General features: G+C 35.5%; 1 protein-coding gene across 2 annotated transcripts in view; it reads left to right on the forward strand.

The window, feature by feature from the left end:
- The window catches only part of LOC124630590 (protein vein), a 53,761-nt gene extending 38,845 nt beyond the window's left edge, over positions 1 to 14,916 (forward strand). Inside the window, exons 2-6 of one of the 2 annotated variants that reach the window (XM_047164554.1) lie at positions 9,751 to 9,919; positions 10,735 to 10,883; positions 11,544 to 11,643; positions 11,815 to 11,873; positions 14,208 to 14,916. In XM_047164554.1, the coding sequence (XP_047020510.1) occupies positions 9,751 to 9,919; positions 10,735 to 10,883; positions 11,544 to 11,643; positions 11,815 to 11,873; positions 14,208 to 14,230 (500 nt within the window). In that variant the 3' untranslated portion in view covers positions 14,231 to 14,916. Of the gene's footprint in view, positions 1 to 9,750; positions 9,920 to 10,734; positions 10,884 to 11,543; positions 11,644 to 11,814; positions 13,799 to 14,207 lie in introns of those variants that run through there. The other variant, XM_047164553.1, reaches the window with a different exon arrangement.
- Positions 14,917 to 15,240: the final 324 nt, after the last annotated feature.

Here is a 15,240-nt window from a genome sequence, read left to right on the forward strand (position 1 = left end):
CGTCGTGCCGGCATCTCCCACGGCCGAATCGATAGCAATCGCCTTAATTACCGGCCGTTTAAGGCCGATTATGGCTTCCCCAGTAAAAAGTTCACGAAACTGTTTAATTAGACCTCTCCAATGTCCTCAAATGCATTCGAATAAAAACCTTTGTTAGGATTAAGGATTGCGACTGCTTTTCTTGAAAGTTAAAGAGGACGGTTTGCATGTTGTAGTATGTATGTTTTTATTGCCTTGATGCATTGTTGATTGCCTTTTTAGTTTAAATTAGCATAGCAGCTCAATAGCCATTAGCATTCAGTCGATGTCCATATCTCCCTTAGACAACTTGATGATAATTATATGACAATAACATCTACTGCACTTGTTAATCCTGTGTACCTTCAAGGAGAAAGAAGTGTAATTGTCTTGCGCAATAATCACTAAGACTTGCATATGACTGACGAGGTATATCTATACCGTACTGTTTTGTAATCCATCCACGTTACTATTGATCATTAAGTGGCGCCGAAGTATCTAGGGTTGATACTCTTTAGATTTATTTCTTCTATGGTGCTTATAGTATCATCAAATTAAGTGACCAAGATTTCAAAGAGGAACATTTCAATTTAAATAAAATATATGTACTATTTTCTGATTGACTTATGGGCATTAAATTGTTTAATAAATTGGTCTAACTTTCCAATATGACACGCAAGCATCAAGCTAGCTCCACATAGCCTCGTCATTTGCATTACTATGCCAACACACCTCTAATTACAGTAATAGCTGCCATGTTCACCTTTTAACCTACTTGTTGCCGTCTCTGGATTCCAATGCATTGTCACCAGCTCTCATTTGTATTCTGTCCGTCCTTTCATCACAGACCGCTGTAGTCTCAAGTGTTTCTATCTGCTCTCCTTTTTCTTTATTAAGGTATTATATATCACCATCCCCTTCTTTATAATATGCCCAATCCATGTGGAAAACAAATACATTCGTTTCAGTATTGTGATCAAATTCTGTTTAAACATCACCATGTCTGAAATAATTGTGGGATGTTTGTATTGGGAATGTTTCGGTTTTTTTCACCGACTACTTATTATGTTTGCCGGTATGCATATTTGGGTTTCTTTACATGCATATTGTTTATTTGTTCAATTGGTTGCTCTGAATTCCTTGAATACGATGACATCTGTATTAATAAGTACGTCATTGAATACTTGTGCATATTTAGTGGAGAATTGATCGGCCAAATAGGTAGTATCATGGAGTTATTTCCATCTTTAATCCATCATTTCATTCCTAATTTACGAAACAATTGAAATTATTTTATAAGAAATGGGGATCGATAATCTGACAATATTGTTATTAGATATTTATCAGTGAGTAATAAAGTCTCGAATCGGTGGTCGCGCAAATAACCACTGTCGTTACACGAGTGTGAATCGCTTTACACAGTTTATGTATCGGTGTATGTCTGTGGCGCATCTAATTCGCGTAAATTAGGACACGTTGTAAAACTAAAACATGTTATTTATAACCCAGGCGAAGCTTCCAAAATTTCAATAGGTGTTTACTGGCAGTATTTGTTTAATTCAATCGATTGATTCAAAAGGATTTTAGGTTCTCATCATGATGCACTTCGATCCTTATTGTTTTGTCGTACATCGACATTAGACATGACAATTGTATTTTTAAAGAAGCAATTAAAATGCCTTAAACCTTAAATATTTACAATAATGATTATATGGTCTAAACACGAAGGCTTAGGTAAAGTTCAGCCTGAATTCATTAATATTCCTATTACTGTATCAGACGAATCAGCAATTCATGTCGTCCTCAAATGATTGCAGACTACTACATCGAAATCAATCGGTCATTAGCCGGGGAAAGGCAGGTGTCTCATGCTATCACCATGATTGGCCCCATCCTGTCCTCTGCATAGCAACCTACTGTGACCTCTAAGCAGAGTCATCGAACCTTAAAATATTTCCTAAAACGGTTAACGTCCCGATGGGTAGCCAATTACTAGGGTGCGAATGGACTCTGCATTAGGAATACCATAATTTGGGGTGAATATGGATTCTTAGGATTCGGGAGTCAGATAGCATTTTGCTTTGGAGGAATCTTGAGTGCAAAAGCTTATTGAGCTGAAGATATGTTTAGAATAGGAGATAATATAGAAAGACAGGAACTATTGTCTTTTAATCCTGAATTTCTACATTCTATTTAGAAAGATGCTAAGTGAGGTTCTATAATGAAACAAAGTATCGTGTAGACACTAGATTTTTTGTATCCGAATTATTTTAAAAGTCCTGCATAATCCTAAACGTGTGGAGACCCTACATACTGCAGCCGAATATCACGCAATCTCAATCTATTCACAGTAAAATTGCAGGAATCCTCAAAAATTATTCGAAAATTCGCTACCACGCGTGCCCTATAAATATTTAAATTGTAAACCGCCTAAAGCTGGTATTGTTCTTGAATTTAAACCATTCTGATAGCCTGATGATTTCGTACGAAATTTTATACGGTTATAATGATGATAATTTGTTTAATGTCGTCTTTCGTTTTACTTTCAAGTAAATGTTTTGAGTAAGAATTCATTTTAATAATAAAAAAAAAAACGATACATCTCGGTATTAGTCTGGAATTTTTTGATTAAGGTATTGTTCGTGAGACAATTTTGTGATTTGTGTTAAAAAGTTTTGGTACCTTAAACATAGCGTGAATCAGACTACTTAGACTTAAAGAAATAGGTAAGCTATTCAAATATCATGTATGTATCTAGATTTTGATTAATTTCGATTCTTAAAGCTAGCTCTCTAAACACTCAGAGATGTTTTTTTTTATTCGCTATTTGACAACACTGAACACTTTATTTATGTTTATCTCTAAATATCTAAACATAAGAGAGATGCAACAAAAATAAGGAAAAACGCAAGTAAAAATGAAATGTACAAAAAACAACAATAAATGGATACTTTTACTGTCCTCGGCCGGGATGGGATACGGACTCGCTTATCGTAACTCCGGACCATGTGGGGATGAACAAAAGATTGTATTTATTTGCCGACTGTAGGCTGCGCGCGCGATTCTAGTGCGATCTTTGCATTTAACCGTTGATACTGTAATCTGTTACCTAGTTAATTTTAGGTAAAATGTTATAATTTTTAAACATGCCTGTTTGATGGATGTATTTAAATTAGTTTATATTGATGCCCATGTTTCTTTCATTTCCCACCGTGAAGAATTGTTTAATGAGATAGGATGATTTTTTTAGATTTTATTTGTTTACATTGGACGGTACTTACATGGAATATTTTATGAATAAGTACCTGTCCTATTATTTATGATAGGTATAAAAAATTGCAATCATAGGAAGGTACTTGTCGGTAATTAGGTAATCAACTTTAGCCCTGACTACACAAAGCGTGCCTAATATTCTTCTACAGAGTACAAATTATGTCGGCATCTTAAACGTTTTAAAGGGCGCACTCTAAAGTAACGCGCGTCGCGTCGTCTGCGCAAGCAGTCGTCATTTAAAAACAATTCTGCGGGGTTGCCTCTCCGGTGTAACTGTATATGGAGTTGCTACGCCAAACTGGGCGCTAACGAAAAAACCAGGCGCTCAAGTCAAAAGGAAACCCGATTGTGGTAAAAAACGAAGTCATCGCCGCCGCCGTAGTGTAGTAGAATGCCTCCCCTCTCCGCGCGTCGCGCATGCGTACTACGTGCTTTTTTCGCCCGCGCCGACGCAGCGTAAACAAACCGATCGCAACTGCGTTTGTCGTGTGGTTTGTGGTTTTTATTAAAATGTTTAGGATTAGTAATAAGATGATTTTCTTTCTAAATAACTTACTTACCCTCTCAATTATGTGTTTTGAATGCATGGTGTATTCCATGAATAACATGGTGTGCATCTCGCTTTTTCCATACAGTTTAAACTGTTGACCTATTCCAGCCATTGGTGAAGTAAGAGCTCAAGAACAACCTCATATATTTAAGGCTGATTCGACTGTATCGTAAAATAACATGCTCATCTCTGCCCTTTCACTAATATATGCCGACGACCATCGCAGCCACTGGCCACTGGCAAAATTAATAGGGTTGCGAATTTGCCAACTTTTAAACACTTTTTTATAACTTGTTGACATTTTTTTATCGTGGGTGTGAAAGCGTATTGACCTTTTAATACTTTTTATTTTGAAAAACAAAACTAAATCCTTATAATTACGGAGATAAATACGTGGCTAATTTGGGTTCCTGAGTTGGTACCCATTGTTTTGTCTGATTTTCTTTTTCTCCATACAACGACAAAACAATTTGGTAGAGCGACAGAATATATTTTTCTTTAAGAATTCAGAAGGAGCCAAGAAGATTTGGCACAAATATGACCAAATGCAGAAAACATTACCTTTCATCATTGAACTAAAAATAAAAAGCTAAGCGCCTTTTGGTTTTATTTATAGGTGCGCATAGGTAATACAACTTAGCATCTACTTAAAAGTCCAGGAAAACCCAGGTAGAATTACAAGAGCAGGCGACAAAAAATCTGGCTCATTCACTACGAGAAAAATTACAGCATGCATCTTCGCGTTTCAAGGAAAACCTGTGACTCAGAACAACGTATTTTATTGTTGAGATCGTTACGTTAAAATTTATGCATACGACTTACGCAGCTCGTGTCATTTGGGACCTGCCTATAGTGCGTGAACTATTTTAAAATGTAAAAAATTGGAACGCCACTCGGTCAGCAATCGGTCACTGTAATTACGTGCTCGGAAGAGAATTCGTTGATTTGTTGAGAAATCTTCGAATGTAGCTCTTGGAAGCATACCTAATTTCTTTAATATATAATAAATAAAGATGTTATAATGAAATCAATGAATGTTGCCCAGCCTATCCGCAATAGATAATGTCGCATTGACGAATATTTATCTGTTATTTTCATAACGACAAAAATAGGATGCTAGATGTTTTGAAAGTCAGTAGGCACGTAGGCATATAAATCTACCAAGACACTTTAAATTGAGATGGATTTAAAATATTAATGAAAGCCATATATCATGGGAAAACTGTAATAAAAATAGTAGTCTTAATAACCACCTGAATTTTAATGCCCATCCTTCATTTAAAGCTAAATATAAGCATAATGAAAACCAAGCCGCTCCATGATTGAATGATGTTTTTTATTATGGAATTATTACTGAGGCACTTAAATTTTTACGACGAGTCTCCTGATCGACCACCGGCGCATTTAATACGAACGTAACTCGAATCTATCGAAAGGTAACCTTCAATCAAATAAATAGGTGCAAGGCAAATCCTTCAATTGCAATATGGAAATTACATTAGGAACTGTCGATTAGGCATAGGCATTGGCTTTATTTAGCAAGTAACGCAGTTTTCGGTTAATTATTATTGTTGATTAATTAAATGATTTGGTATTGAGGTTTTGGTGAAGGCTTAATTATACCCCTATTTTATCATCTCTATTTGGCAATCAACTGTAAACATAGTCTTTGGCTATAGTCTTCACCTATTAGAAGTTTTCGTAAAACGATATAGATTGATATTTCAACCTTTAAAGTAAGTATAACAAACTTTGAATTAGCAATAAAGTGAGCCCTCACACCCGATCATCCCGATGAAGATATAAACACATGTTTTTATGGGGATTGTAACGCAATTTCTCGAAGGAACACACACGATGCCACCACGGTAGTTCGAGATTGCTTTGGATCAGTAAAATATAAATTGCTGTCGATATTATTGTATGTGGAGGAAAAAATTAACTACAAGTAGCATTATAAAGTTGGTACGTTTGTGTTTTGAGACAAGTCATGATATTTTATTTGAATAAGTTATGTATGTACAGGTTTAATAAATGTAGATAGGTAAGTTTAGAATGTAGGTACCTACCTAATAAAAGCTGAGCTGTAAGTGGTTGATCTGGGTAAATAGGCACAATGTTTAAAATGAATAGGTAATTTTACTACTTAATTTTGGTAGGTAATGATTACGGTAATACATATATATGTAACACTCGAGGTTAGTACCCAATGTTTAATATTTGAACTATTCGATCTGTGGTAATCTAGCTAAGTATATCAATTATATTTACAAAACACCTACATACAGTTGTTCTTGTAATTCAGTTTTTATTAGATAGATAAGTCGTAAAAATGCATTTATAGTAAATAACCGCTTACTATCAACAAAGAAATACCTAAACACTCAAACTAAGCTGCATCTATTGTGGCTGCAGTTAAAAATAAAAAGCCGTTTATTTTGAAACTGTCGGCCCGTCTGCGCTGTCTTTAATTACCACTGGATATTTATATCGGGCAAGCACACTAACGCTCCTTATTTTCATTGCTGGGTAAACAATTTGTTTTACAGTTTCTTTTGATTCGGATAACATATCAATCTGTAATTAATTTTCGGTTTTATACTTTGTGGTACCTGATTTTAATGTTTGGTTGATGCTGGCTACGTGAACCGCTAGCGCCATCTGTTTTTCAGCGATAGAAAATGCTAAAGCCTGATTTGAGTGGTCAGGCATCGATTCCGATTCCTTTAAATCAGCAATTTCGTTTCATACCTCTTTATTTTCAATCGTGAGTTTTTGCGAAAGGCGAATGGCAATATGGGACTTTCGTACCGCTAATAAAATTTCGTGTTTTGGTATATTTTTTGTTTTAATTGGTGGGTAATATGATAGACAAGCCCTTTGTAAATTCTTAGATTTTTAGAACTTGGGAAGTAAAAGTTATAACCAGTTTTGTTTTTTAAGGTTATGTACTACAGTGTACCCATGTAGGTTGTTTTACCTAGGTACATAAACATATTAAACATTGTTATGGTAATAAAATAAATGTTCTACCTAGCTTGTCTCTTAATCAACAACAAATAACTGAACAGAGACTGAAAGATTTTCGTTACCTGTCAATAAAATAATTGCCAATACAAAAAAATATTGATGGTGACAATAATTTATATCATTAAATTGATAATTATTAAGATAGTATGCAATAATTATTCATTTTAAGGTATAATACGTAATTGGTTAATAATATTTACTGTTATTTTTATTTTTAAATAATTATTTATCATTTCGAGCCTCGAATTACTTGAATCTTTTAATTGGTATAATTAATTAATCCGGAGTTCTAAAAATACTACACTAACATGAAAATAAATGGCTTAGTAGCCTTAATAATTGGTACAAATTCTATAACTGAACAACAAAAAAAATATGCGGTACGAAATCTGCCGTTCGCCTTTGAGCGTAGGTATACCTAATGAGGCTTAATTTATCGATATTACAGACAGATTGTGAAAATTGTGAAAATCTGCAAGAAAAGCTTATTGAGCATTCTTTATTTCCAAGACTCTTTGTAAGTAATGCTGATTTAATGTAGTGGAACAATCCCACGACCACTGAAAGATCCGCAATTCGACGAAGTCATGAAAAGCTCAGTGGTCTTGAGGCTTAATCAGCCATCCATCTTCTTATATTGCCAAATGCCTTTCAACTTAGCAATACCAATTAACAGTACCAAAGTCGTAACAGGTAATGAATCTCCGACCTTCGGCTCTTCGCATTATTGGACAATTGTTTGTCATGCGGTCGTCTCCAACAACACTGTTCTGAGTCACTTGGCCGTCAGCCAGTTCACCTCACCTGTGATGTTCCAATTCAGTTTCCGTTCAGGATGTGGTCCCTAGCTACTAGACTATTTATATTAGGTGACGATGTATTTGATTAGCCACGGTCTACGCTCGTAGACTCATTTTTTTTGTAAGTGTTTTGTTGAGAATGATGTAATCAGCTCCTATGGGTCATAGGATTTTTCTTAACTCGTCATAAAAGTCCTTCTACTCAATAACGAAATCTATTTGTCGAATCTTCACAATTACTCTCACAGATTAATTTTCTCACAGAAAGAGGGGTATTGCTTACGTAATGCCTCTTCAAAAGACGTGCTATTTACTTTGGCAGAGTAAAAATGCCTTCATCTGACGTAATTGCCACTTTCGTTGATAGAAATGGCGTAAAATCTCCATTCATAAGCCGAAAACTACTGGTTAAAGACCTGTGACGTTGGGTCGCAGGGCGTGGGAGGTAGGATTGTCATGAATGTCAATGATCCTCCATTCATATGACTTTATGGCATTCCATTCAGTCGTGACGGACATTAGTGAAATACTACGTAGGTAAAGCCAATTCATGGTTGGCGAAATCCGGACTGAATATACCGGCCGTTATATACCTAGTCGCCGAATATATAGGCCGTTAACCACACACATCTCTTTTTTTAAGTGGATTTATCAGAATTTTCCTTGGGTCCGCTACTAGGTCTATTTAATGGCACTTGATGCTCGATATTCTATGAACCAAGATTGCCATCAATCGTCTTCTACAAAACGTGGTCTTTACAAAACTGATGTAAGAATATTTGAATATGTGTTACAAGTGAATAAGAAACATTAGGTATACAGTAAAATAGAACGATTGCATCACATTTCAGCAACAATAATTTGTCAGAAAAACAAATCTTTTAGTTTACTATGAACTCAATTCGCAAACATAGGATTCTGATGGTAACCAAAGAGTTCTATAAAACTACTGTCATAGTATGAATGAAATAGTAAGTGGGTGTGAGATTGAATGGATGACGTGACCATGATGAGCTCATAGGGTAAGAATTACTATGGGGTATTAAGTGCCCCATCCATTTGGTAAGTAGGTGGCACTATGGCGACAGATATGCCCTGATTACGTGGCTACTTAGCTCTGAAGTATCTAGAACAATATTTCTTTATAGTCTTGAATCTTCTCTGATCCAATTTATTAATGTTGAAACGATTTTTCTTTAACACAAAGTCATTGAAGACCTATCTATATCTTTTTTATTACAAGCCGCTGCCTAGACTGAATTTAATTGAAGTTTTGTATGAACACACGCATGCAGCTGTTACCAAACTCTACGTAACGCGGCGCAGTGCCAAATGTGAACGTTTGGTCAAATGTTACAATATGATGTCTTATAGAGATCTCATGGGGCGCCTGGAAGTCGATTTCGCATAAAAATATATGTCCAACATAAAATGTGCCCGAGCTTTCGCAATCCTACCTATTCCCACCAGACGAAGACAGGATGACACATCCTAAAGAAATAGTTAGTGATTTACTACTAAAGCTTTAGTTTTTTCGCTTTACTCACTGAAAAGCAGCCAATTTTTTTCCATCGTCCGTGGATGGGATGCTGTCCAAACGAATGAGTCCCGTTTAGATAATACGAGTTTATTTCGGTTCTTACATATGTTACTCGTCACACAAAATAATAAGGCCATTGGCCTAATGACAGCAGCTTATTTTTAGTTTGGGACTTTTGAAGGCGACTTGCTTAAGTATCGAGATAGAGATTTTCCAATTTCCTTTTGATGTTGTTGCGATTTACAGACGCGAATCGTCACTTCGCGATTGAATATAGGGTACCGGACTACTGAGAACTGGGTTAATGACGCGACGGACGTATAAAAATTGGATTCGCCATTTCAATTTCAATTCAGTTAGTCACACGCTTTCAGGAATAACACTAAAAACGAACCTAAAATATATTTACCTAGTTATACGTTCTCAGAGTTTTAGATATTGAATTTGCATGTCTACAGTTTCATGGCACTACTTGTCAGAACATTAACGAGTTAACATATTTAAAAGCTTCCCAACTGATAGTCTATCCTTGTCCCCAGGTAGCCCAGCTCGCGTGGAACCAATGCAGTCGGTGCGGACAACACGCGGCAACCGGGTGCGACTGGAGTGCAAGGCAAGCGCACGGCCACCCCCTCGCATCTCATGGTATAAGGACGGGAAACCCGTCGCCGATATCGCGTTAAGAAGATTCCGGGTGCAGAATTTCAGGTGAGATATCAGCTATCTTGAAAATTTAGGTATTATCAAAGAACTATCCGAGACATCTTTATTCCTGGTATTCAAAGTCTTGTGGGTATATTGGAGTGCGACATTGAGATTAATACGCTAAGATTCTCCTTATTACATTCCTAATGATCGCCATTAATAATAAATAAACACAAATTAAATCACCAAGTATCTATCTTACAAACAGCTACCGTAATGACCCAGTTGACTTCAAGCAATGTTGATCTTGATCCAAAATGAGAGCATGTTTGTGTACTAGAGAGGTACTACTCCAGTTAAATAGTAACAATGTTGTCTGCAAACAAATGAGGCATGCACTCGTATGGTCCTAACATTAAGTGCAACGATTACTGCACTAATCGCAACTGCAGACAGCTGTCATTGACCGACCTGAAAGTGCGTCTCCAAATACTATTGCTGCTGAGTCAAGCAAAACTAAACCTTAACTTTAAGTTATAGAAGTTTTTCTAATACATTCAACGGTCAAAATGGAGGTATAGAGTAATTATTATGATTGAGCGTCGCGAACAATTTCATGGATCGTTAGACATTCTGATGATGATTTAGATATTTTGCACAAGAGAACTGTTTGAATTAATGTGTCGCCTCAGATTATTTTTATGGTTTTGTATTAGGGACATGGAAAACATTTTTACTGTTGTACTACATGTCATTAACTGGGCCGTATTGTTTCCGATAGTTTTACTACAAGTCAGACTCGCTATCTTAACACGGCGTATTCTTTGTGTGATCTTTAACTAAAGTCATTAATCATCACCCTCTGTGTCAAATTTCAGGAGGCGCTCGGTATTAGTGATAAGGCACGCGCGCAGTGAAGACTCCGCAGCGTACGAATGCAGGGCGCAAGGCGCGGTGGGGCCACCGGCCATCGCCAGCGCTAACGTCAGCGTTCTACCTCCAGTCACAGCCGCGCCTGATGACTCGAGTGAGTATCTGCCTTTATATTTAATCTACTCTGATATTGTTTCAAACTGTGTCTTTAAACCTCATGGCTGAACGACGCTTGCTACAGTTGCAGTCTTCCCACGATGCGAAGTCATATAGGCAGCTCAATAGACGAATATCCAAGTCCTTGCGACACGATCTGCGTCTCTTTAATACGAATCGTGTTAAAGAGACTGAACTTGATCTGATCTGAATAGCCATATTGCCCAGATTCAACAGTGCCGATACGTAAACAAAGGAACACGACAAACCATGTCACATTGTTTACCGATGCTCGTACCGTTGTACTGGGAACAACACTTGGGAAACTTACTGCTTCTTCCGCGAATGTCGCTCAAACAATGTCTGTATACAGGCCAATAGGGTGATCGGTTACATTGTATAATGAGTTTGTTGTATCATTCGTTTTTGTATCGGTGTTCTGTTATGGGCCAAGCGGATGATTATTGTTGGATCTATCAATAGTTGGTGGTATCGGTGTTTGTAACACTTGGTATTTTTTAAGTTTAAGGTCATTGTTGACCATTTATTTTCTTACACTTTACACAAGCAACTATTGCGTTATGTTAATTGTAAGATTATTTATTTTGCAAATCGTGGGCAAATTACGATTTTTAACATTATTTTATGTTATTTTCAGCGACGTTGGGCTCGCCATGTCCGATGCCCGATCCGTCGTCATACTGCCTCAATGGAGGCACATGTTTGTTCTTCGAAATCGTTCAAGAACAAGCTTGCAAGTGAGTACCTATCAAACCTTTGAACCTCTTCTATTTTTAAGTAGTCGCGGAAAGTTGATCCGCTATAAGTAATTATATTCTTCGGCCACAGAAAGGAGAATACCAAGTTCCCACGAGTTCAATTCAGCTTTAAAGGCTCTAAGTTTGTAAGATTTATTTTGTTCTTTTCAGATGTCCGGAAGGCTTCAACGGGCAGCGTTGCGAGAATAAGGATATATCGAACAGAAGTAGTATGTCCCATTCCTACACATGTAAACTGGGCCTCTCGATCACATACTACTGTTAGCCAGCGAAGCGCAGGCGCATAACCCACCTCGTTCCAATTTTAAATTTAAAATTTTTAGCTCGCGACTTTCCGACGCACTCGGCTGGACTGTTAAAACTTTTACGTTTTACGAGACAGATATTTGCATCTATTTGTAGATTTACATTAGTTTTTTTGAAAATTATCAATGTTTAATACATTTTTATACGTTTTATAATTTATGCTAACGGTATCACGTAGTACTTTAATTTGGAATGCAATATTTTTAAAGATTTTTATAATGCAAAACTTTTTAGTTTTCACGGCCCAAGCCCAGTGTTTCCATCGCGTGCGCTTGTAGGAAAAATACGAGAATTTAATACGAGCTGTCTCAATTGTTGCGACAGTTTATGATGCTGAATGCTTAGTTTTTTTAGAAGCCAAACGTGCTTATGGCATTTGTAAATAATAATAAAACACGTTTTTCATGAACCTCGAGTCTGAAAATTGATTCGAAAATTTAACTTATTAATTTTTACTCGTTATTATCTATCGCTTTTACTTAGGTATTTTTCATTTGAGATCGGTTACTTTTGAACTTCATTGAGCTTTAAATTACTATTAAATTATTTTACTAATAGCCCAGTGAGATTATAAACTTTTAAGTATTTCCATTTTACAGTTCCAACAATTATATCGACTATAATTATAATTGAACTGATTTCTCTAAACATTTCACGGGTTTTATCGATTTTTTTGGTGATAACCGAACAAAGTCTATTGTAAGACTTAACTTTATATATTATTGCAAATAGTGCTATTTCTTTATCTTTTACTATGAGCGATAACATTTGAAATCTATATTTTCTTCTATTATTGAAGATGTAAATATTTTAAACATTATTTGTAATATTTGCAATTTATTATTTTTATTATTAACTTTAAGGTTTGATAACTAGTAGTATGTAATATTATGATAAAGAGACTTGCAACTTATGTACATATCTATTAGGGTAAGGGTTTTTTTTTACAAAAAGTATCATTTCTGAAAACAGTATTGCTTACCTACTTGCTATGTATTTGACTTTCCATTACATAATCTTTATTTAGAAATAATGCCATTCCTAAATAACACGAGAGATAATTTAACTACTTAAAAAATAATACTTCAAACATTTTTGCAGTTACCCGCCATACAAATACATGAAAATGCATCTTTAAAGATACTACTGTTCTTTGTAAAGCATAGCAAGTACAGTAAAAAAGAAATTAAAAGGCAATTCCCATATTTTCACCGGTCCGTTACATCACCTAGTCAGATACCAGTTTTAACTATAGCTAGGTAGTAATAAATAAATTAATTTTTATTTAATTTTATGAGTGTGTCTAATTGGACGTATGGTTGTGGATATAGCGATAACATTTGTTTTATTTCTCTGATTTTTCTAACTCGCTATATGGGACCGAAACTTGCACAATAGTTTTATATAATTCTTGTTGTTTCGTTTTTTCTTTTTCAGTTTGTATAAAGTTCTCTACAAATTTAAGTTCACTATTTATATTATGTAATTAAAGTAGAAAAGTGACTATTTATTTTTAATAAAATTTTGAGGATTTTAGGGCATTTATACGTCTCAAATGAAATGGCGTCGTTCGGGAAAATTCGGAACTCCTCAGTAAATATTTACGGCATCAGAAGTACTTAAAAGCTTTTCAATTGAATAAATACCATTTGGCTGAGCACTTGTATCGTGGATGTCAGTATTTTGTTTGAATGACGTCATTACATTTTGAACAGTTTTGTATTCTCACAACAAATATTAAGACGCGAACACCATGTTAAGTCAATGTAATGGATATACCAAAACGACAATAAAAGAATGAGTGTTGGAATTAACAGAAAGGCGACAATGTTCTGTTTTTATTTTTATTTGCATTTTCCTTTAATCCTATAAAACCGCGACGGAATGAACATGGAAATTAGAAAAATCTGAAATGGTATGTATATTCGAAATTTATTTTATGTCGTGCACTCGTTTAACACTCCGCACTCATTTTCGATGAATGAAAAAATGTAACCCTTTCTAATTTCAGTATTTCTTTGTTTTTGTTACATTTTTTCATTTCACTATCCTCAATACCTACTAATGCTTTTTATGTTCGTGGGTACCTACTAATAAACAGGGTAAAGCATGCAGAATGCATGTCTCTTCTATAAACTTACTATTTGTTGTGAGATAACAATAACTTGTAGGTATAATATTGCATGCTAAAACTTTAATGTAGGAATAAATATCTACAACATTTTTTCTGTACGCAGGTAAAGGCGAACCACTGTGGTGATGACCGCAACAAATCGAAACGTTACGACTGAAGCGAAATGGTATTTTGGCATTTTTATATAAAAAATATTAATGATAAAGCATTCCTGCATTATACATCATCGGATGTAGGTATTATGCGATTTTATATTATTTTGCCTACGACTATTAAGATGGATAGTAACTAGACACGATTTCCCACTGCCTATAATATCGAGTTTAATAGCCTGACTACATACATAATACCGGAACGATGCAAGTCGATCGATACCTACAAATTGTACCTATTCGAAAACAAAGTAATTTTAGTTTACGGTAGCTATCACATAACGTACCTACTTAATCTTTTATGTATTTGTCTATGTTGATACCGATTTGGAACTTCTAACTTGATAAAAAAATGTACCTATTGAATCGGCTTGCAGAGAAAATATATAGGTTCACCTAGTTGATACATAACTGCTTTAGATAAGCTTAATTTTGTACGATATTTAGCTTTAAGTAGAATGTGGTGCTTAAGAAAATGTGAGTTTACAAAATTAATTCCATTCTATGTTCCTAATATTCGAACTATACTTACAGTAAGGTAGATAGTTAAGAGAATATCTTCGTTTCAATTTCTAGGCACCTGTTGCTTCCACAAAAAAATACGCACATGGCCGGTTTACATTATTCCAGTCCAGTTATTTGGCGAGATTCCAGTCCAGTGCTGGATTGGATCTGAAACGTTTCCATTATTCCAGTTATTTAGAAGCCGTTGAAGTATGAACACAGATACGTGACAATGATTGAATGAATAGAATGGCATTGGATTGGCCGTCTACATTATTCCAGTTGCACTGGATTGATCTTACTGGATTCAGTTGATTCCAGTCCCGGTTTACTATTTTCCAATAAGCGATCCTGTACTAGACTGGATCGCGGGACTGGAATAATATTTTAAAGGAGCCATAACATTAGAAATTATTTTCTTAAGTTTTATAATCATCGGCAAGGATATTGAGCCCTGACCTTCACCTGCGCAGAAGTGAT

Source organism: Helicoverpa zea, chromosome 5 (assembly GCF_022581195.2).
Source record: "Helicoverpa zea isolate HzStark_Cry1AcR chromosome 5, ilHelZeax1.1, whole genome shotgun sequence".
In the NCBI taxonomy this organism is placed as follows: Eukaryota; Metazoa; Arthropoda; class Insecta; order Lepidoptera; family Noctuidae; genus Helicoverpa; species Helicoverpa zea.